This window comes from Macaca nemestrina, chromosome 5 (genome assembly GCF_043159975.1).
Source record: "Macaca nemestrina isolate mMacNem1 chromosome 5, mMacNem.hap1, whole genome shotgun sequence".
Taxonomy (NCBI): domain Eukaryota; kingdom Metazoa; phylum Chordata; class Mammalia; order Primates; family Cercopithecidae; genus Macaca; species Macaca nemestrina.
The window spans coordinates 68,693,030-68,714,129 of record NC_092129.1 but is presented as its reverse complement, the minus strand read 5'-3'; the positions used below and the strand labels follow the sequence as shown (position 1 = coordinate 68,714,129).

The 21,100-nt window shown below is 39.7% G+C and overlaps 1 protein-coding gene and 1 pseudogene across 5 annotated transcripts in view; both read right to left on the bottom strand.

Annotated features, from left to right (window-relative positions):
* Positions 1 to 502: 502 nt before the first annotated feature.
* The window catches only part of LOC105489009 (protein-L-isoaspartate (D-aspartate) O-methyltransferase), a 64,616-nt gene continuing 44,018 nt past the window's right edge, over positions 503 to 21,100 (bottom strand). For 3 of the 5 annotated variants that reach the window (XM_071096597.1, XM_011753574.2, XM_071096595.1), the window contains 4 exons: positions 19,334 to 19,454; positions 16,405 to 16,490; positions 10,459 to 10,628; positions 503 to 1,308 (listed from right to left, as the gene is read on the bottom strand). In XM_071096597.1, the coding sequence (XP_070952698.1) occupies positions 1,296 to 1,308; positions 10,459 to 10,628; positions 16,405 to 16,490; positions 19,334 to 19,454 (390 nt within the window). In that variant the 3' untranslated portion in view covers positions 503 to 1,295. Of the gene's footprint in view, positions 1,309 to 10,411; positions 10,629 to 16,404; positions 16,491 to 19,333; positions 19,455 to 21,100 lie in introns of all 5 variants that reach the window. The other 2 variants (XM_011753575.2, XM_071096596.1) reach the window with 1 other exon arrangement.
* On the bottom strand, positions 16,897 to 19,327 carry LOC139363095 (BTB/POZ domain-containing protein 10 pseudogene; annotated as a pseudogene).

The following is a 21,100-nucleotide window of genomic DNA, read 5'->3' as shown; positions in this document are numbered from 1 at the left end:
TCTGGAGCTTATATTTCCTCAGTTCTAGAACTCCTAGAAAAACTAACATCTTATTATAAAAGTTATAAATCATAACATTTAAATAAGATCCCAAAGTGCTACTGCCTTCTTAGAAATTCAGCTATAGTCATCGTATTAATAAATGTATTTATAGGTGAGAGATGGGTTTTGGTCTGTTCATCCTCAATCCTGTTCTTTCCTGACTTTAAGTCAATTCATTCACCACTCACTCATCAGCATTTATTGTATAGCTACTACAAGACAAGCCCTGGGCTAGGGAGTCAAAGAGAAATGACGACTGAAGTACAGTCCTGGCCCTGGAGCAGTGTAGTCACATTCTGCAATGTAGTCACATTCTGCAATGTACAGTTGGATTAATGCTATTTACTTACTCAGACTTCGCAAAAGGAAACAACCAGAGAAATAGTTTTTTTCCTGTGATCGTAAACACTCCCTATCTGGTGGATTTGCTGTTCTTTCTTCTATATTCAAAAACAACCAATGCCTCTTTTGCTTTTAACTTTATTTGGCAAAGCAGCACTGCATAAACTGTTCAAGAACTGGGACACAGCTTACACAGCATGTTAAGTTCATGTACATTATCAGCAGCACATTAGTAACAGAAAACAACACTAAACTACAAGTCTCCTATAATTTTGAGAGAGAGAAGGGAAGAACTAAGTCAGTTATGTCCAATCTGAACAGCTGAGTGTTTACAGGACATCACCTGCCATCTTAAGGTTTAATATTTACAAATGCCTAGTTTTAAGGTAACAAAGCAGCTGATTGTATCTACAACATGCTATTCTATGACACCACATCAAAAGCTTTAAAAAGAAAGCTCATCTCTATTTTCTTAGTAGCATCTAACAGACATCCAAATACCAAGAATCTTAACTTGTGAATGGTGGTGTTATCCAATGCACAAAAGCAATCTGATAAATTAATATCAGAACAGAATTAAGTGTCCAAGAAAATAAAAACCACTCCTCAAAATCAATTGACAAACTAAGTTTTCCATTTTTCAGAACCCTTTCTTTTAATATTTCCAAGTAAAATATAGGCATGTTAAAGTAATATTACACAAATTTATACTCTGTATCCTTCCTCTACCAATTTGGCTCTGTGCCTCTTTGAAGAATCAGAAACCCTAAAAAAAAACACACATTTTCATGCTGAAAATAACAGTGTAACAAAGTCCAAAACAAGCTGTGATGGTGTTGGTTTTCAAAAAGCTTTGAGGACTGAGATGAGCAATCCACTGTAATTTTATACTGGTCAAGCTGATGTTGCTTTTACAATTCATCCCTGTGAGGATAAAAGAGAGAAATACATTAGTAGGAGTTACACACTGCCCAATTTGACTTTATAATAGTTTAGATACAACTATTAAGTCAATAAAAATGCACTGATCACCAAGCAACATATTTAAAAGATAAAAAAGCAAACAATCCAAGTGAAAGCAACAGAGGGTCAGCCATTCCAAACATCTTCCATGCCACTCCAGAATGAAGTATGCAACCTCAAGGGCGTGAGTTCTTTTTTATTTCTAAAAATAGATATCTTCCTTCAATGTCAAAATTCAGAAAAATTATCTTTTAGACCTATGTTCATCTTTACACTATAGTAAAATGACAACTTAAGTGTTTTAGAGTTCAAATGAGTTAATAGTTACATTCACAAAATTGGACAAAAATGTGGTCTTTTGCTCAGAACGTCCATTAGCAATTGTGGAGTGGGTCAATCTCCACCTAAGCTCTCTGAGAGAAAAGGCATCATCTGTAGGTATAATATACCTGTCAGCTGATTTCATAAGGCAGCTTTATCAGCTCCAAAAGAAACCATTCGCTCAGCCAGGTGCAGCACTGTACCAGCAACTGCCAGTGAGAGGAAGGAAGGAATAAAAATGCAGTCTAAAATAAACTGTATGGTATCTCAATTATACCTCAGTAAAACTGTTAAAAGTGAAAAAATGAATAAAACTACGAGAAAAGCCCACAAGCCTCATAGCTGAAGGTAATCTGAGTGAAAAAACAAGAACTTTAGGGGTAAAGAAGCAAGATATTGATAATTAAGTCTCAAGTGGTTTAAGAAAAAGGAAAAAAATTATATATATGTATATATAGAAAGAGGGGAAAGAAATGTAGAAAAATGATAATAATTGATGACTCTGGATGAAGAGATTTAGGAGTTTTTTGTACTATCCTAGCAACTTGTCTGCAATAAAAATTAAAGGTAAAAGTTTTGAAAAAGTTGTTAAATTTGAAGGGAAGAAGAAATAAAGAGCTCATATTTCACAAGTAAGTGGGGGTAAATTACTGGACAATTTTTTAAAACTAAATTTTATAAATTGTGCAAGAAAATATTTTAAAAATTATTTCTCCAATAAGCTGCCTTTATCCTACAGTATTGGATTATCTATTAAATGACAAATTATAAGTCTGCTTCCTCTTACTATATTCTACCAAATAACAATATTATAATTCTCATCGAACAGCTTTTACTTAAACTCATGCAGGCGTTAAAATATTTCGTCTACAAAGAATTACCTGCAAAGTGCTCTATTCATAAACTAAAATTCACTTGTGCTTTTTAGAATATGAATTGAAGAGATTGTTTTTCTTGTTTTGACTTTTTCTTTCTTTCTTTTTTTTTTTTTTCTGAGATGAAGTCTCGCTCTGTCGCCCAGGCTGGAGTGCAGTGGTGCGATCTCAGCTCACTGCAACCTCCGCCTCCCTGGTTCCAGTAATTCTCCTGCCTCAGCCTCCGAAGTAGCCGGGATTACAGGCAGGCACCACCACACACAGCTAAATTTTTTTTTTTTTGTAGTTTTAGTAGAGACAGGGTTTCACCATGTTGGCCAGGCTGGTCTCAAACTCCTGACCTCAAGTGATCCGCCTGCCTCAGCCTCCCAAAGTGCGGGATTACAGGTGTGAGCCACCATACCCAAGCCAAAGATACTGTTATTTTTAAATAATTTACTACAATTTGGCTGGGGGCGGTGACTCACACCTGTAATCCCAGCACTTTCGGAGGCCGAGGCGGGCGGATCATGAGGTCAGGAGATTGAGACCATCCTGGCTAACATGGTGAAACTTCATCTCTACTAAAAATACAACTAGCCAGGCATGGTGGCATGCACCTGTAATCCTAGCTACTTGGGAAGCTGAGGCAGGAGAATTGCTTGAACCAGGGAGGCGGAGGTTGCAGTGAGCTGAGAACGCGCCACTGCACTCCAGCCTGGGTGACAGAGCAAGACTCCATCTCAGAAAACAATAATAATAATAATAATAATAATTTACAATTTACCTCCTGCAAGACATTAAGTATACTGTAAATAAATTCATGCCCCCTCAACAACATAGTACCATTTTCCCAACTATCCTCTCCATCTAAAAAATACTTTAAAAAAGGAAATTAGGTTTGTAGACCTGAATTTTAAAATAAGGGGTTCTAGGGAAAAACAAAAATTTGCTGCCAGCGCATGCACAATCTTGTAAAAGCCTATTACTCTAAATCCATGTAACTTTCAAGTTATTAAATTTTTCCCAATGTTCCAAATTCTATATGACCATTTCTTTATCTGACTTACATGCAAAGATCATTTACAATAAAAAATAGCGCGTACTAAATTTTTAGAAAGGCTCTTTAAAATTGCTATATACTATGCTAAATATATTCATTAGGTTAATAACTATATATTTCTACTAGTATATAATTATACATAATTATTAGATTTTAATAACTCTATGATACTAACATTTAGTCTTATACATTCTTTACCAATAATAAATGAAAAGATATACTATAAGGAAACAATAATCAGAATCCATGAATGTTTTCTAATAATTTCATGGATCTTCCAAGGTAATAAAACTGTTGTACAATTTGCTTTGTATGAAGCATTATGAGAGACAAAAAGATTTCCAAAAGTAACAGAAATATATCCCTTCTTTTAAGGATGCAATGTATGTCACAATACTGGAACATATGTAAAGAGATTAAAAAGGAACAATATAGAATATGGAACACAGGATTAATTGGATCCCTTAGCACCAATACTGTCAATCTTGGAAATGCAGTCAATTCCTAACATCTTTTTCACAGATGCAAGGCACTTTAAAAAGATATCAATAAACAAAGAGCTTATGGAATAATAAACTTGAACATTCCTCAGTTTCACAAACCAAAGATGGACCAATTACACTAACTCTTGTGACTATTAAAAACAAAAATAGTCTGGGTGTGATAGCTCACACCTGTAATCCCAGCACTTTGGGAGGCTGAGGCGGGCGGATCACTTGATGTCAGGAGTTTGAGACCAGCCTGGTCAACACAGTGAAACCCTGTCTTTACTAAAAATACAAAAATTAGCCGGGTGTTGTGGTGTGTGCCTGTAGTCCCAGCTATGCGGGAAGCTGAGGCAGGAGAATCACTTGAACCCAGGAGGCGGAGGCTGCAGTGAGCTGAGATCGCACCACTGTACTGCAGCCTGGGCAACAGAGTGAGACTCTGTCTCAAAAATATATATAAATACATAAAAGTAAAAATAAAGCTTTTACCAGAAAATTAACAAATATTTTTACATATAAATATATTTATTTAAAATAAAATACATACTTAAGAACTATTAACTTTCTGTAGCAACTAATACAACTATTACATATCCATAGTCATGAACACAATTCCACAGATTCTAGGTGTCTGGCCTATAGATCTGGCATTGTCTCCCCTTCTATTAATCCACCGAAATTACAAGTGACATCTTTCCAAGTGTAAAAAGACTCAAGTCTACATTCAAGTTTGGATCTTTACTTGGTACTAGAATTCTGCATGTCCACTAATTCTCATTTTTAAAAATACAGTTTCTGTCACATCTCCTCAGTAAAAATGGGATCTCATCCTCATCAGAGCACTGCAATTAGCTCTGGATTCCTCAGTAAGAAAGGTGGAAAGCTGGTGAGACACAAGAGAAGGTTCCTAGGAAAGTATTTAATGAGTTAAAGTAATCCTGAAGAAAGTTTGAGGCTGGTGGCTCAAGCCTATAATCCCAGCACTTTGGGAGGCTGAGGTGGGTGGAATGCTTGAGCTCAGGAGTCCGAGACCAGCCTAGGCAACATGGCAAAACCCCTTGTCTACAAAAAAAAAAAAAAAAAAAAAAACAAGAAAATCAGCTGAGTATGGTGACATGCCCTGTGGTCCCAGCTACTCAGGAGGCTGAGGCAGGGTGGTCGCTTGAGCCCAGGAGGTTGAGGCTGCAGTGAGCAGAGATCATGCTACTGCACTCCAACCTGGGTGACAGAGAGAGACTGTATCAAAACAAAACAAAATAAAACAAAAACAAAAACAAAGTTTGAAAGAACAGAAATCATGTAGCCTGGCAAGAAGTTGACTAGGGAACTTTTTAGATGATAATTCCCAGAAAACAGTGACAGTTTTTTAGTTGTAGCTATCTACCCACTTCTCTCTATCCTTACTAACACTGCCTTAATGCAGACCATCATCATTTCACTCCTGAATTGCTATAACCACTTCCTGTTTCTGACTCGACTTTTGTCCCTTCCCAGGCTACTCTCTACACAACAGCTGGAGTTATCTTTCTGAAATGTAATTCTGATCACTTCACTGCCTGGCTCCCTACTGTGAGTCTGAACACTACCCTATAACTGCCTATTCATCTTGGTCTTTGCATCTCCTACATTACTGTAAGCTCCATGAGAGCAGTCAGTTTCAAATTCACAGCTGACGACTCCTGGCACCTAGTACAGTAACTGGCCTAGTTGGCATATGCATATTGGTTAAATTCACAAATAATATTAAGATCCTCATGCTGAAAAATATTTAACAACTGAACAAATGGCCAAAGAAAAGCATTAGATGTTTCTTTTTCAAAGGCAATTTAAAATACACTTTTTTTTTCTGTCAAGAACAGTTTAAGCTTACATTGGCCTAAAGAGAACAGAAATAGTGCACACAAAAACTAGAGGACCCTCAAATCTACTCCAGACTTAAATTTTAAAAGCAGCATGGGTACCTACTTAGGGGAAAGGGAAAGGAGGCAGTGGTGAGAACTGATTTCAGACCACGTTTGCGACAGGGCCCCTTCCTCCGACTTCTGGTCTAAGTGATGCCCAGTAAGAGAGCAGAGAGGGGAGATAAGAAAGCTAAGGTGACTCAGAGACCTAGTAGTAGCCACTTCCCTCTCTCACTACAGCTCCTGTCAGGAACCAAGCTCCCATGCCCTCCACCCCTGACCCTGGCTGTCCCTGTTCTCAATGGGTTTCAGTACAGTTGTTTCCTGCTACTTTCCCTTTAGGTCTATAATGGTAAAAGCTTCTTGCTATTACCCTGGGTGTCCCTGATCCCTGGGTATAACAACCTCCTTTATTTGTTTCCATAACCTTTCCCATATTTCTCTGAAAAGTCCTTTCATTAAAATCATTTCAAAATCCTGTCTGAGTACGCCTTCTGTTTCCTGGCTGGATCCTGATTGACAAGTTTATCGACACAAAGAGATATTATAGATGAATGGTCTCTTCAGATTTTAGGTTAACTATTGATGTTGTCCCCTCTAAAACATCCTATTTTCCAGTAATTTTTTAGGCCAAATTTTTTTTTTTTTAATGTGGTAGTTTGGTTTTTTCCCAATTTAGTTTCTAGATTTTATTTTACCTTTATTTATATTATTTAAATTTTAAGAATTATAATCAAGCAACCATCTTTTTAATTAGAACCAATCTCTGGATACAGGAAAATGTATTTCAACAAAGAGATTTTAAAAATCTACAACAGAAAAAATTGGAAAGTCCTCTTGGTACAGCTGGAGAAAATTTTTTTTTCTGATGCTGCAAACATGTAAATTTGCTTGATTTCTTTTTTTCTTTTTGAGACAGAGTCTTGCTCTGTTGCCAGGCTAGAGTGCAGTAGCACAATGTAGCCTCACTGCAACCTCCGCCTCCTGGGTTCAAGCGATTCTCCTGCCTCAGCCTCCTGAGTAGCTGGAATTACAGGTGCCTGCCACCACGCCCAGCTAATTTTTGTATTTTTGTATTTTTTAGTAGAGATGGGTTTTCATGATGTTGGCCAGGATGGTCTCGATCTCCTGACCTCGTGATCTGCCCGCCTCGGCCTCCCAAAGTGCTGGGATTACAGGCGTGAGCCACTGTGCCCAGCCTAAATTTGCTCAATTTTTAAAAAAACTTTGAAGGTTAAAAAGAAAACCAGGTATACATTTTTTTTGAGACAGAGTCTTGCTCTGTTGCCCAGGCTGGAGTGCAGTGGCGTGATCTCAGCTCATTGCAAGCTCCGCCTCCCAGGTTCACGCCATTCTCCTGCCTCAGCCTCCCAAATAGCTGGGACTACAGGTGCCTGCCACCACACCCGGCTAATTTTTTTTGTATTTTTAGTAGAGACGGGGTTTCACCGTGTTACCCAGGATGGTCTCGATCTCCTGACCTCATGATCCGCCCGCCTCCGCCTCCCAAAGTGCTGGGATTACAGGCATGAGCCACTGCACCCAGCCTAAAAGCAAGTATACATTTAATGTTTAGCAGATGACTGAATAATTGTCCATAAATTTAAAAATTATTCTAAATTTTTTTTTAGAGATAAGGTCTTGCTCTGTTGCCCAGCCTGGAATGCTGTGGTGATCACAGCTCACAGCTGCTTCTGGGATTAAGTGATCCTCTCATCTCAGCTTCCCAAGTAGCCAGAACTAGAGGTGCACACCACCACGCCTGGCTAGTTCTTAAATTTTTAGTAGATATGAGGTCTCACTATGTTTCCCAGGCTTGTCTTGAACTTCTGGCTTCAAGTGATCCTCCCACCTCAGCCTCCCAAAGCATTGGGATTACAGGCATAAGCCACCGTACCTGGCCCTATTTTAAATTTGTTAATACAAATAGTTTGGTTTTATCAAGGATGGATTCAGGTTTTGTGGCGGCCTAAGGTTTATATAATTAGAGAGCAGGGGAAGCTTTTTATGAAGTTAAAAAAAAAAACAGTAGGACTATGCTTAATATAAAATTAAGAACAGAGCCGGACATGGTGGATGACGCCTGTAATCCCAGCACTTTGGGAGGCTAAGGCGGGCAGATCACCTGAGGTCAGGAGTTCAAGACTAGCCTGGTCAACATGGTAAAACCCCTTCTCAACTGAAAATACAAAAATTAGCTGTGCACCTCTACTCCCAGCTACTCGGGAAGCTGAGGCAGGAGAATCGCTTGAACCTGGGAGATGGAGGTTGTAGTGAGCTGAGATTGCACCACTCCTCTACACAGCCTGGGTAACAGAGCAGGACTCTGCCTTAAAAAAATTTTTTTTAAATTAAATTAAATTAAGAACAGGGTCAGAGAAAACCTAGGCAAGCAAGGGCTCTGCAGCTTCAGCTTTGTCAGCTTCACAGTAAATCTACCACTAGTCACAAAAACAAAATTCCCTTTTTATAATTCCTTCATAATTAAGTTATAGGCAAGATGTTCACTAATATTTATTGTATATAAAAAGAAAAATTTCAAAGTTTCTAATGAAAATCAACTCTTATCAAATTTCAGTAACATATTTGCCCCTTTTATACTATAATAATCTCACAATTATGTAATTGTATAAACCATACTAGAAGCAAAATGAAGGAAGGTTGTAGTTAGTTGTTAGTAACTACATCTGATTCCAGTTGAAAAAACCAGTAATTTTTTAAATGCCTTTTTAATTTTAATTTTTATTCATTTATTTATTTATTTTCTGAGACAGAATCTTGCTCTGTTGCCCAGGCTAGAATGTAGCAGTGTAATCTCGACTCACTGCAACCTCCGCCTCCTGGGTTCAAGCGATTCTCCTGCCTCAGCCTCCTGAGTGTCTGAAACTACAGGTGTAAGCCACCATGCTCGGCTAATTTTTGTGTTTTTAGTAGAGACACGGTTTCACCATGTTGGCCAGGCTGGTCTCAAACTCCTGACTTAAGATGATTGGCTCGCCTCAGCCTTCCAAAGTGCTGGGATTACAGGCATAAAATGCCTGGCCTAAAATGCTTTTTTTTTTTTTTCAGTGGCTGTGCTCCAGGCTATAATTCACAGAAAATAGCTATTGGTGAAGAATAAAAACAAAATTGAGAGATCTATTAAACTTATTATCACCCCTTTTACTTATTAAGAAAATAATTATTTTAAAATAAGAATCTTTATGTCAAATAAAAATAGATTCTAAGACAAGGAAACTGTAAAGCCTTTCTTGTTTTGGCATTTAATTTCAAGTAATTTGGGCTAATGGCACTGTTATGTACTGATGTCACTCTCTCTCATGGAGGGGAGTGGGAAGCAGAGGAAAAGAGAAGAGAAATCTTGGCTTCAAACAAAATACTCAGATTATGCTGAGACATAAAACAAAAGTGGACATTTTTTATAAGCCATGCTGTGCTGAAAGTTGCTGCATGCTGCTGACCCTTTGGGTGGGTTTGTGAGACCTGGGCACTCATTGGGTAACTTGTAGAATCCTTGCCTGTCCCTAGGAATTTAGCCAGAATAGCTTAAACAGTGGTTGGCCTATTCTATAGAATGGGGAGAAGGTGAATCTTAAACAGGGCTGAATGAAAAATAGATATGGGCTGTCAGGTATCTATGATTTGGTTGAAACAGATAAACCAAGCTGAGAGGTAGAATGTCCTCTCTGGTATTGTGACATTTTAGAAAATTGAGACAACTGTTATCTTTCCTCTTCTTTCTCCTTGTGGGTACAATAAACAGGGCAGGAAATGATGGCCCCTTGTTTTTTTTTGGTTTTTGTTTTTTTTGAGACAGAGCCTCGCTCCGTGTCCCAGGCTGGAGAGCAGTGTCAAAATCTCGGCCCACTGCAACCTCTGCCTCCAGGGCTTAAGCGATTCTCCTGGCTCAGCCTCCTGAGTAGCTGGGATTACAGGCCTGCACCCCAACGTCCAGCTGATTTTGTATTTTTAATAGAGACGGGGTTTCACCATGTTGGCCAGGCTAGTCTCAAACTCCTGACCTCAAATGATCTGCCCACCTCGGCCTCCCAAAGTGCTGGGATTACAGGCGTGAGCCACTCCACCTGGCCTCTTTTACAGACCAAACTCATTGTTTCCATGCCCATCCAGTGCTATAAAAATAATTTAAAAATATAAAAACAGAGTGGCTGATAATGAATAAAAAATCCTTACAAAGTACTGAATTGCAGCTGAAAGTCTCTTAAAAAAAAAAAAAAGAAAAAAAAGCCTTTGTGCCAACCAAGTCTCACCCTCCCTTTCCCAAAGATATATATGTTAAACCAAAATAAGGGCAGACCATGCAACATTTTTCACATTTTTAATGTAATGAATTTCTGATGTTATAATGGAGGAGCATAAAGGTGACAACCAAAACAGCTCTTGTAATCTAATGTCTTAAAATCCACACCCTTTCACCTTGCATGTGTGGAAGAAGAAAGAGCAGAAGATAAAATCACTTCCACCTGGACCACTGCTTTTCTTTATCTGTTAAAGGCACGTATATCACCCCCATCAGAGGCTTCATTTTGACGCTGCCATCTTGTAGCTTGTCATACTGCTCCAACATTTGGTTTCCACCTGCAGGACCAACTGGCAATATCAATCTTCCTCCAGGCTTTAACTGGTCTATTAGCTAAAAGAAAAAAAAAAAAAAGCACATACACATCAAGTTACAGATTTTATTTTATTTTGTTTTATTTATGTATGAGACAGGGTCTCACTCTGTCACTCAGGCTGGAGTGCAGTGACATGATCTCGGCTCACTGCAACCTCTGCCTCCTGGGTTCAAGCGATTCTCCTGCCTCAGTCTCCCAAGCAGCTGGGACTACAGGCACATGCCACCATGCCCTGCTAATTTTTGTATTTTTAGCAGAGACGGGGTTTCACCATATTGGCCACACTGGTCTGAAACTCCTGACCTCAAGTACTCCACCCACCTCCAGCTCCCAAAGTGCTTGGATTACAGGTGTGAGGTACCGTGCCTGGCCCAGATTTTATACTAATAGTCATTTGACATCATTATAAACAACTTTTAGTGTCCATGGGCAGAAAGCAGAAATGTTCTTCATTTAGTACATACAGGTTAAGGCCAGACATGGTGGCTCACGCCTGTAATTCCAGCACTTTGGGAGGCCAAGGTGGGCAGATCACTTGAGGTCAGGAGTTTAAGACCGGCCTGGCCAACACAGTGAAACCCCAACTCTTCTAAAAAAGTACAAAAATTAGCCAGGCTTGGTGTCGGATGCCTGTAGTCCTATCTACTCAGGAGGCTGAGGCAGGAGAATTCCTTGAACCCGGAGACGGAGGCTGCAGTTAGCCAAGATCACGCCACCACACTCCAGCCTGGGTGACACAGCGAAACTCCGTCTTAAAAATAAATATACAGTATATACAGATTGAGCATCAATAATCTGAAAACCCAAAACTGGAAATGCTCCAAAATCCAAAACTCTGAACATCAACATGATACCACAAGTAGATAATTTCACACCTGACCTCATGTGGCAAGTCGCAGTCAAAATGCAGTCACAACTTTATTCCATGCACAAAATTATTTGAAATATTACATAAAATTACCTTCAGACTATGTGTATAAGAGTTATAACATAAATGAGTTTTGTTTAGACTTGGCCCCATCCCCAAGATATCTCATTATGTATATGCAAATATTCCAAAATGCGAAAAAATCTGAAAAAATCCAAAATCCAAAACACTTCTGGTCCCAAGCATTTTGGATAAGGGATACTCACCCTGTACATACTTTGATTGTTATATTATTACTCAACTATCAGCCTCCTCTACTAAACTACAAGCTCTTGAGGATGGGGACTGTGTCTTACTCATCTTTGTGCCTTTAGCATCTAACACAGTACCTGGTACAACTGCAGTGCTCAAAATGTTTGAACTGAACCACCTAATATAGAACTATCCTCTTGGCAGGCCAAAGGCAGAACATAGAATTCTAATGCCTGTGTGCCTGTTTGGAACCTTTGTGGATTCGAAGGGAGGAGGAGGGGAGGAGAGGAAGTGTAGAAAATCAACAAGGAATCCCTATCCTATTATTGTAGAATCTAGGGCATCACTGAAGGGATAAGGGAACCCTAGTTATGATTAAATTCAGGTTTACTGGTACCATAAGGAGGGAAGGTAGGGCTGGAATCCCTGTAGCATTACAATGAGGACACTCCTGTCAATGAAGAACCAAGAGTACTCAATGAAAGCTCTTACAGTCAGAAAACTTTTAAATCATGTTACCATTTTCATATAGCTTTATGGATCACTATTAATAAAAGACATTAAAGAAGAAATCTTACTTTGGTTTTTTGTTTTGTTTTTTGTTGTAGTTTTTTGTTGTTTTGAGACTGAGTCTCACTCTGTCACCCAGGCTGGAGTACAGTGGCACGATCTCGGCTCACTGCAACCTCTGCCTCCCGGGTTCAAGCGATTCTCATGCCTCAGCCTCCCAAGTAGCTGGGATTACGGGGTGCCCACCACTGAGCCCAACTAATTTTTTTTGTATTTTTAGTAGAGACGGGCTTTCAACATGTTGGCCAGGCTGGTTTCAAACTCCTAACCTCAAGTGATCCGCCTGCCTTGGCCTCCTAAAGTGCTGGGATTACAGGCATGAGCCACCACACCCAGCCAGAAACCTTACTTTGGGTATTTATTACCTCAAGAAAGGGTGCCCTCAGTCAAAATTTTGGTTGTCTGCAAATCTATTTTGTTGTTTTTCTCAATTTCAAGGCTTATAATGATAAACAGCTGACTTCCTCTCCCTACCCCACCCTTGCTCTCTAAATCCAGTTATTTCAAATCATTTTAGCTATGTCTTCTAGTATTTACCTTTATATTTCAAAACATAAGCTAGATAAGGATTGAACTCTCTTAATCTACATTCTGCTTCCTTCCCCCAACCAATCATTTTTTATTAAAATCATTTCTAGTTATGACTGTGTAACTGTGATTTGCTGCTGAGTCAAGAAATATCCAATGATTGTTTCCTTTCCTCCTCTTGCTCCAAATCTGAGCTGGTTATTCTCCAGGCCTGCCGCACAGCTTCCATCTAGGCCCTTCCCTTTGTAACAATCCCGTAAACTTCCATGCCTCTGCCTGATCAAGATGCCCTATGTGGTTTCCTCTTTTGGTTTTTCCTACTGTCTGTCTCTTCCCTCATTTCATTTTTGGATGACAAAAATGGCATTTTAAGACATTAAATTTTAAGACATTTTAAGACATCTTAATCATTTAAGAAAGTTCCTTTGGAAGCATTTTGTGAAATAGTGCATGGAATGTATTAAAAGAAAGAGATGGAGATTTGCAAACCTAAAACTATCTTTAATCTATTTGGTGATGTGTGTGCATACATAATTCAAGGTTGGAAATAATTTTCAGCTCAGAATTTAATGGTTTGGTACTCTGACTTACAAATTCTAATGCTGTTTGCAGTTTGATGCCTTTCTGATTACCAGTCCTTAACAGGAGATCTGTTTTATTTTTCTAGAAGCTTTCATTTATTTATTTAATTTATTTATTTTTAGAGACAGGGTCTTGCTCTGTCACCTAGGCTGGAATACAGTGGTGCAATTATGGTTCACTGAAATCTCAACTTCCCGGGCACAAGCAATCCTCCCACCTCAGCCTCCCATGTAGCTGGGACTACAGGCACAGGCTGCCACATCTGGCTAATTTTTAAATTGTTTTGTACAGATGGGGTCTTGATATGTTGCCCAGGCTGGTCTCAAACTCAGGTCCTCAAGAGATCCTACTTCCTTGGCCTCCCAAACTGACAAGATTACAAGTGTGAGCCTCTGCACCTGGCCTCTAGCGGCTTTCAGAATCTTCTCTTTATCCCCTAATATTCTGAATATACATGATATGGTTCTTTTTTCTTATTTTAAAAATTCTTTGTGTTAGGCACTCAGTTGCAAACTATAGAATTATGTCCATCGGTTTTTAGAAAATTTCTTACTTAGGGATTAGTGCTGATTATTCCTCATGCGGAGTTTCAAGCAGCACTCCCTCTTTTCAGACCCATGCTTTACCTATGATTTTCAAGGTCTTGATGCCACCAATTCCTAAGCCTTTTCAGAGTTTTGCAGAGCAAACTGCGTATGCATAATATTTCACTCTGTAGTCTCTTTAGTTTCCATTTCCTCCACCCTCCTGGGTCAGCTATTATTCCATCTGCTTTCTATCTTCACACACTGTAGAGTTCAGGATTGCAGGTATAGTCTCCTAGTTAATTGAGTATGGAGTTTATGCTTCTGTTTTTCTGGGTTTTTCTGGCTATCTTGGGGTGATATCCAAGAGAAGGCATAAACCTCTTCATTCTGCTATCTTAAAACTGGAAAGCCGCTTCAGTACATCTATCTTAAATCAGATGTATACATACCCCTATAATACTTGCAAGTATTACTCCAATATTTAAATTCAATTTAATTAGATCTAGAAATATCTTTCAAGATCACCTCAGGGTCCCAGTAGGGAGAAATGGGCCCTGCACCCACTCCCCTCATTTAAGCACAGTTCTATTTCAGGTTTTAACTGTTCACTCTAGGTTGTCAACATTTTTTTTTTGAAAAGTTAAAAACTCATTGGTCATGTGTTCAAATTCAATTGAGCTGTTTGTTTATGACTTGTAAAATTTTCTGTATTATATTAATACTTCAGTTAAAATGTGTTAAAACCACTGGTTCAATCTACCTTTTTTTTTTTTTTTTTTGAGACAGGGTCTCACTTTGTCACCCAGGCTGGAATGCAGTAGTGCAAGCATGGCTCACTGCAGCCTCAACCTCTCAGGCTCAGGCAATCCAAGCTATCGTCCCACCTCAGCCTCTTGAGTAGCTGGGACTACAAGTGCCTGCCACATCTAATTTTTGTATTTTTTGTAGAGATGGGATTTTGCCATGCTGCCAAGGCTGGTCTCGAACTTCTGAGCGCAAGTGATTCATCTGCCTTAGCCTCCCAAAGTGCTGGGATTACAGGCGTGAGCTACTTTAAAAACAACAACAACAACAAAACAAAACAAAACAAAACAAAAAACAGATAATCAACAGGGCCAAAGCAATTAAGTGATTTTCCCAGTCACTTGGCCAATAAGCAGCAGGTCAATGACCAGAACAAATTATCCAACTTTCAGCTTCCCATAACTGATCTAAGCCTACAAAAAAACCAGATGAGACTAGGCAGAAGAAACAGTGTCACCTTCATCCCCTGGTCATCTAGTCAAGAACTACGTACGCAAGAGGCATGTGTAACAGAAATCTAGGACCACAGGCTAGAGTGCCACAGCACAAACATGGCTCAATGCAGCCTCAACCACTTGGGCTCAAGTAATTTTCCCACCTCAGCCTCCAGAGTAACTGGGGCTACAGGCATATGCGCGACCATGCCTGGCTAATTTTTTTTCTTTTAAACAGGGTCTTGCCATGTTACTCAGACTGGTCTCAAACTCCTAGGCTCAAGCAATCCTCCCACCTTGGCCTCCCAAGGTGCTGGGGTTACAGGCATGAGCCAACATGCCTGGCCATATATCCTACTATTCTTTAAGATTCAGTTCAAGTTCCATCCCTATGTGATGTCTCCTTGACCACTCACTGCACAATTCTCTCCCTCATATGCATATTTTATTTTCCTTCCAATAGATATCATGTGTTAATTATATGCTATCATATTGCTAATTTCCTGGTTACATATATGACATATCTCTTCTAGAATACAAGCTTTGTGAGAATACAATGTATGGCAAATACTTTCTCATATCTCCCATACACCAAATACAGCCGTACATATTATGGTATTTAAAAAACATCAAACTGGCCGGGCGCAGTGGCTCACGCCTGTAATCCCAGCACTTTGGGAGGTTGAGGTGGGCAGATCACCCGAGGTCAGGAGTTCGAGACCAGCCTGGCCAACATGGTGAAACCCTGTCTCTACTAAGAATACAAAAATTAGCTGGACGTGGTGGCAGGCGCCTGTAATCCCAGCTATTCGGGAGGCTGAGGCAGGAGAATCACTTGAACCCAGGAAGTGGAGGTTGCAGTGAGCTGCTGCACTCCAGCCTGGGCGACAAGAGCAAATCTCCACCTCAAAAAAAAAAAAAAAAAAAAAAAAATAATTCAAACTGATTATCAGGTCATAAACTCCAAAGGGATTTTCCCAATTCTACTGTTGTCCTAGTTCTTACCTGGATCAAATATGAGCGCCACAAGCTGGGGTTTAGTAATTTTCATGTCATTTATACAATTGTTTGCATATGAAAAAAGAAAAGAGTAATAGCTAATTGTAACCAAAATGTATGATACGAAAATCTAATTATATTTTAAACATCATCTAGAAGTCTTTTCTATTTAAGTCTTGTAGAGTTTTAGTTGAATAAAACACACAAACAGAAAAAAATCCCGACTCACCGCCTGGGGTACAACGGGGGCTGCAGCTCCTACATGAATGGCGTCATAAGGGGCTTCTTCAGCATATCCCATTCTTCCATCCCCCACTGAAAGAAAAATAGCTATGCTTTAAAAACCTGTTCAGATCAAACTTAATGTGAAGAATTCTAGTACAGGAGGTTTACAATGGAGAAAGGATAGATTTTTCAATAAATAATCCTGGGACAACTGGATACTCACTTTTTTGCTGTTTTTAACTCATTTTATTTTATTTTTTGTTTGGTCAGAAACATTAAAACAATGGAATTTGATTTTGATGAAAAACTGGAGTTTACAATCATTTAGTAAACGAAAAGCACTTCATTTTCCTATCTCGCAACTCTTTTTCATGAACTCCTAACCTCAGGTGATGCACCCAACTCAGCCTCCCAAAGTGCTAGGTTTACAGGCATGAACCTGTATCCCACAACTCTTAAGAACAAAAGCATTAGTAAATAAATATCTGTGAACAGATTAAGGATAAGGCAGACTGGATAATAAACCACCTCTGTCATTCATACTCCCTGCACGTGACTCACCCTAAAGGGTGAAACACACTGGAGATAACGGAACTCATAAGTTCTGTTTTAAATCTCATCCTAATCATTCAAATAAACCCAAGATAAATAATTTTTACTCCTTATGGGCAGCAAACTACATGAATTTTACTGGAGGAATACTTTGGCAGAAGCACCTATTTAAGTTAACTTAATATATAGTACCTAGGCCGGGCGCGGTGGCTCAAGCCTGTAATCCCAGCACTTTGGGAGGCCGAGACGGGCGGATCACAAGGTCAGGAGATCGAGACCATCCTGGCGAACACGGTGAAACCCCGTCTCTACTAAAAAATACAAAAAAAACTAGCCGGGCGAGGCGGCGGGCGCCTGTAGTCCTAGCTACTCGGGAGGCTGAGGCAGGAGAATGGCGTAAACCCGGGGGGCGGAGCTTGCAGTGAGCTGAGATCCGGCCACTGCACTCTAGCCTGGGCGACAGAGCCAGACTCCGTCTCAAAAAAAAAAAAAAAAAAAAAAAAAAAATATATATATATATATATATATATATATATATATATAGTACCTTAATAGTACTACATTCAAAAGCGATACAAGATAGTCCCATGCTTCTCTCAATTCAGGAACAGTTACACCATCAGGACAACAGGTAATTCCTATTTTATAGTAATCCAGAATAGATTGAAACACAGTGGAACCAATTCCCTCTGCTACTTCATACTCTCCTTTCTCATTGGGTTGTGTAAAGTTATGTTCTTGGCCAGATCCAAACAAACATCCTGCCCAACACTGTATTTGGTTCTGCAGGAGAAACATATGGGTCTACAACAAATCTAGTGTTACTCACTATTGGTGCTATTCGTTCAGATGTTCTTTTATTCCGAGCTCCTTCTTTTGCATTCTCAAATACAAACACCATCTCCCCAGATATCTTAACAGCTATTATCTAAACTTGACTGACTACTGTTTCTAATGCTGTTCCCAGCACTGCTAATGGAACCACGTGGGGAGGCTTTTGGAGAACAAGGACTGCTTGGACAAGAGGAACTGTGCTCAGGTAATCCGCCCGCCTCGGCCTCCCAAAGTGCTGGGATTACAGGCATGAGCCACCACGTCCAGCCGGAGAAGTAACATTTCTAATACAAGAAGTGAATTGAGACGCTGTTCCTTCATGAGATGAATCCCATGATCTGTCACTTGACCTTCGTCTATCTCTTGATCTCTCATGTCTCTCACTGGCAACATGAGACTCATTTTGGTGTGGTTTACTCCTGTATTCCCCTTTCAGTGTCCACAGAGGATCAGGGCAAAGGCCAAGGCTAGCAACACCTCCACTTCCTCCTCAGCCACATCCCTCTAGAAGTGGCTATGGAGGCAGCCACTCAGGCGGCTGTGGCTACTAGAGCTGCCCGGGCCTTTATTTTATTTATTTTTATTTTTTATTTTTTATTTTTTTTGAGACGGAGTCTCGCTCTGTCGCCAGGCTGGAGTTCAGTGGCGTAATCTCAGCTCACTGCAACCTCTGCCTCTCGGGTTCAAGCAATTCTCCTGCCTCAGTCTCCTGAGTAGCTGGGACTACAGGCATGTGTCACCACACCCACCTAATTTTTGTATTTCTGGTAGAGACGGAGTTTCACCATGTTGGTCAGGCTGGTCTCAAACTCCTGACCTCCTGATCTGCCCACCTCAGCCTCCCAAAGTGCTGGGATTACAGGTGTGAGCCACAGCTCCCGGTCAGTATTTTATTTTTTAAATAGAACTGAGTGTGTCTGGGGAAGACAACTGGATATTCCTATACAAAAACATGTAACTGCACCTTTACCTCATACATACACAAAAACCAACATCAGGAAGATCAAAGACCTAAACATGAAAAGCTAAAAATGATAAAGGTTCTAAGAAATAATAAGAGACATATCTTCATGGCCTCAGACTATCCTTAAAAAGGACACAGAAAGCACTGAAAAAAACTGGAAAGTCTGAGTACATTAAAATTAAGAATTTCTATTATCAAAAGGGTACCAGTAAGATGAAAAGGCACACCCCAGATGGGAGAAGAAATGTATTTATATATATAAAGGGCTAGAAGCCCTATAAGTCAAAAATACAAGCAATCCAGTATCTGAACAGGCACTTCACAAAAGACAAAATCCAAATGGCCAAACACATTACAAAAAATTCAATCTCATAGGTTAATAGGAAAATACAAAATTAAACTTACAAAGAGATGACTGCAAAATACTCACTAGGGGAGCAAAAAGAATCGTATTTATTTTTTAGTACTTAAAAGTGATTGTAAAAAAAATACAATAATTATATCTGAGTATTATTTAGCTTGCATTGGATCGTCTGAAAATAAAAATCCTCTGAAGAAATTTTTAAAGTTTTCTGATACTCACCAACAAGCTGTACTCTCCCTGAAGACAGAAGTGTTGGATCGTCCTTCCTGACATTATTTATTGAGTCATCTACTAGCTCTTTAATGTGATCAATTCCTATGACTTTTCCAGTACATCCAACCTTGAAAAGAGAAAACAATTCAGTAGTTCATTGGGCTAAATTTGTTTTTCTAAAGTATTATTGATGCTTTTCCTTATCTAAAGTCATATTCTGCAAAGAGAAAACAAAAATAGCTTAAGCCTTCTATAGATTGCTAAACACTCAGTTTATCATACATTACTTACCATATATACACCTTTCTCAACCATCACTCCCATTGAATAAAACTTATAATACTAAGAAAAATTACTTTCTTAGATTAAATCCAGAACTTTGAAGAAAATTACCAATATTTAATAGTAGTACAATAATTTTCTATTTAAATGCCATCTAAATATAACTTTAAATATTAAAATGTTACATAATAAATTTGACAGGGAGGAATTTTTTTTTTTTCTTTTTTTGAGACAGAGTCTCGCTCTGTCACCCAGGCTGGAGTGCAGTAGTGCAATCTCAGCTCACTGCAACCTCTGCCTCCCGGGTTCAAGCGATTCTCCTGCCTCAGCCTCCTGAGTAGCTGGGATTGCAGGTGCGCACCACCATGCCTAGCTAATTTTTTTTTTATTTTTAGTAGAGACAGGGTTTCACCACGTTGGTCAGCCTGGTCTCAAATTCCTGACCTCGTGATCCGCCTGCCTCGGCCTCCCAAAGTGCTGGGATTACAGGAGTGAGCCACCACATACTCTGCCTCCCGCCTGATGGGAAGAAATTTCTACACTTGATTCTACAGCTGTTAGTAGAAAACAAGAAAATATATACAGTGGCTCACATCTATATTCCCAGCACTTTGGGAGGCAGAGGCAGATAGACTACTTGAGCCCAGGAGTTCGAGACCAGCCTGGGCAACATGGCAAAACCCCGTCTCTACAAAACAATACAAAAACTAGCCAGGTGTGGTGTCATGTGCCTGTGGTCCCCCTACTCAGGAGGCTGACATGGTGCAAGGATCACTTGAAGCTGGGAGGCAGAGGCTGCAGTGAGCTGAGATCGTGCCACTGCACTCCAGTCTAGATGACAGAGTGAGACCATCTCAGAAAACAAAAAACAAAAAGCAACAACAACAAAAATCCCTTCTTTGCATATTTATTTATTTGTAAATTAAAATATTAAGTATATTTGTTTTGAAAAAATATAAAAATTTTTAAAAGTAACCCTTATAAAGGCTTTGAAGTCAGACTATCTGGGTTCTTGTCTAAGTGTCATCACTTGCATACATACATACCTTGGCAAGTTAACCATTCCTTCTCCTTTTTTTTTTTCTTTGAGATAAAGTCTCGCTTTATTGGCCAGGCTGGAGTACAGTGGCACGATCTCAGCTCACTGCAAGCTCTGTCTCCTGGGCTCAAGCAATTCTCCTGCCTTAGCCTCCCAAATAGCTGGGATTACAGGCATGTGCCACCACACCTGGCTAATTTTTGTATTTTTAGTGGAGAGGGGGTTTCACCATGTTGGCCAGGCTGGTCTCGAACTCTGGACCTCAGGTGATCCACCTGCCTTGGCCTCCCAAAGTGCTGGGATTACAGGTGTGAGCCACCACACCCGGCCAATCATTCCTTCTATGAATCAGGTTCCTCAGTACAAGATGGGGAAGAAAAAGGCATATACCCCATCATAAAAATGGGGTGGCACTTAGAACACAGGCACTAGTGTTTAAAACACAAAGCACT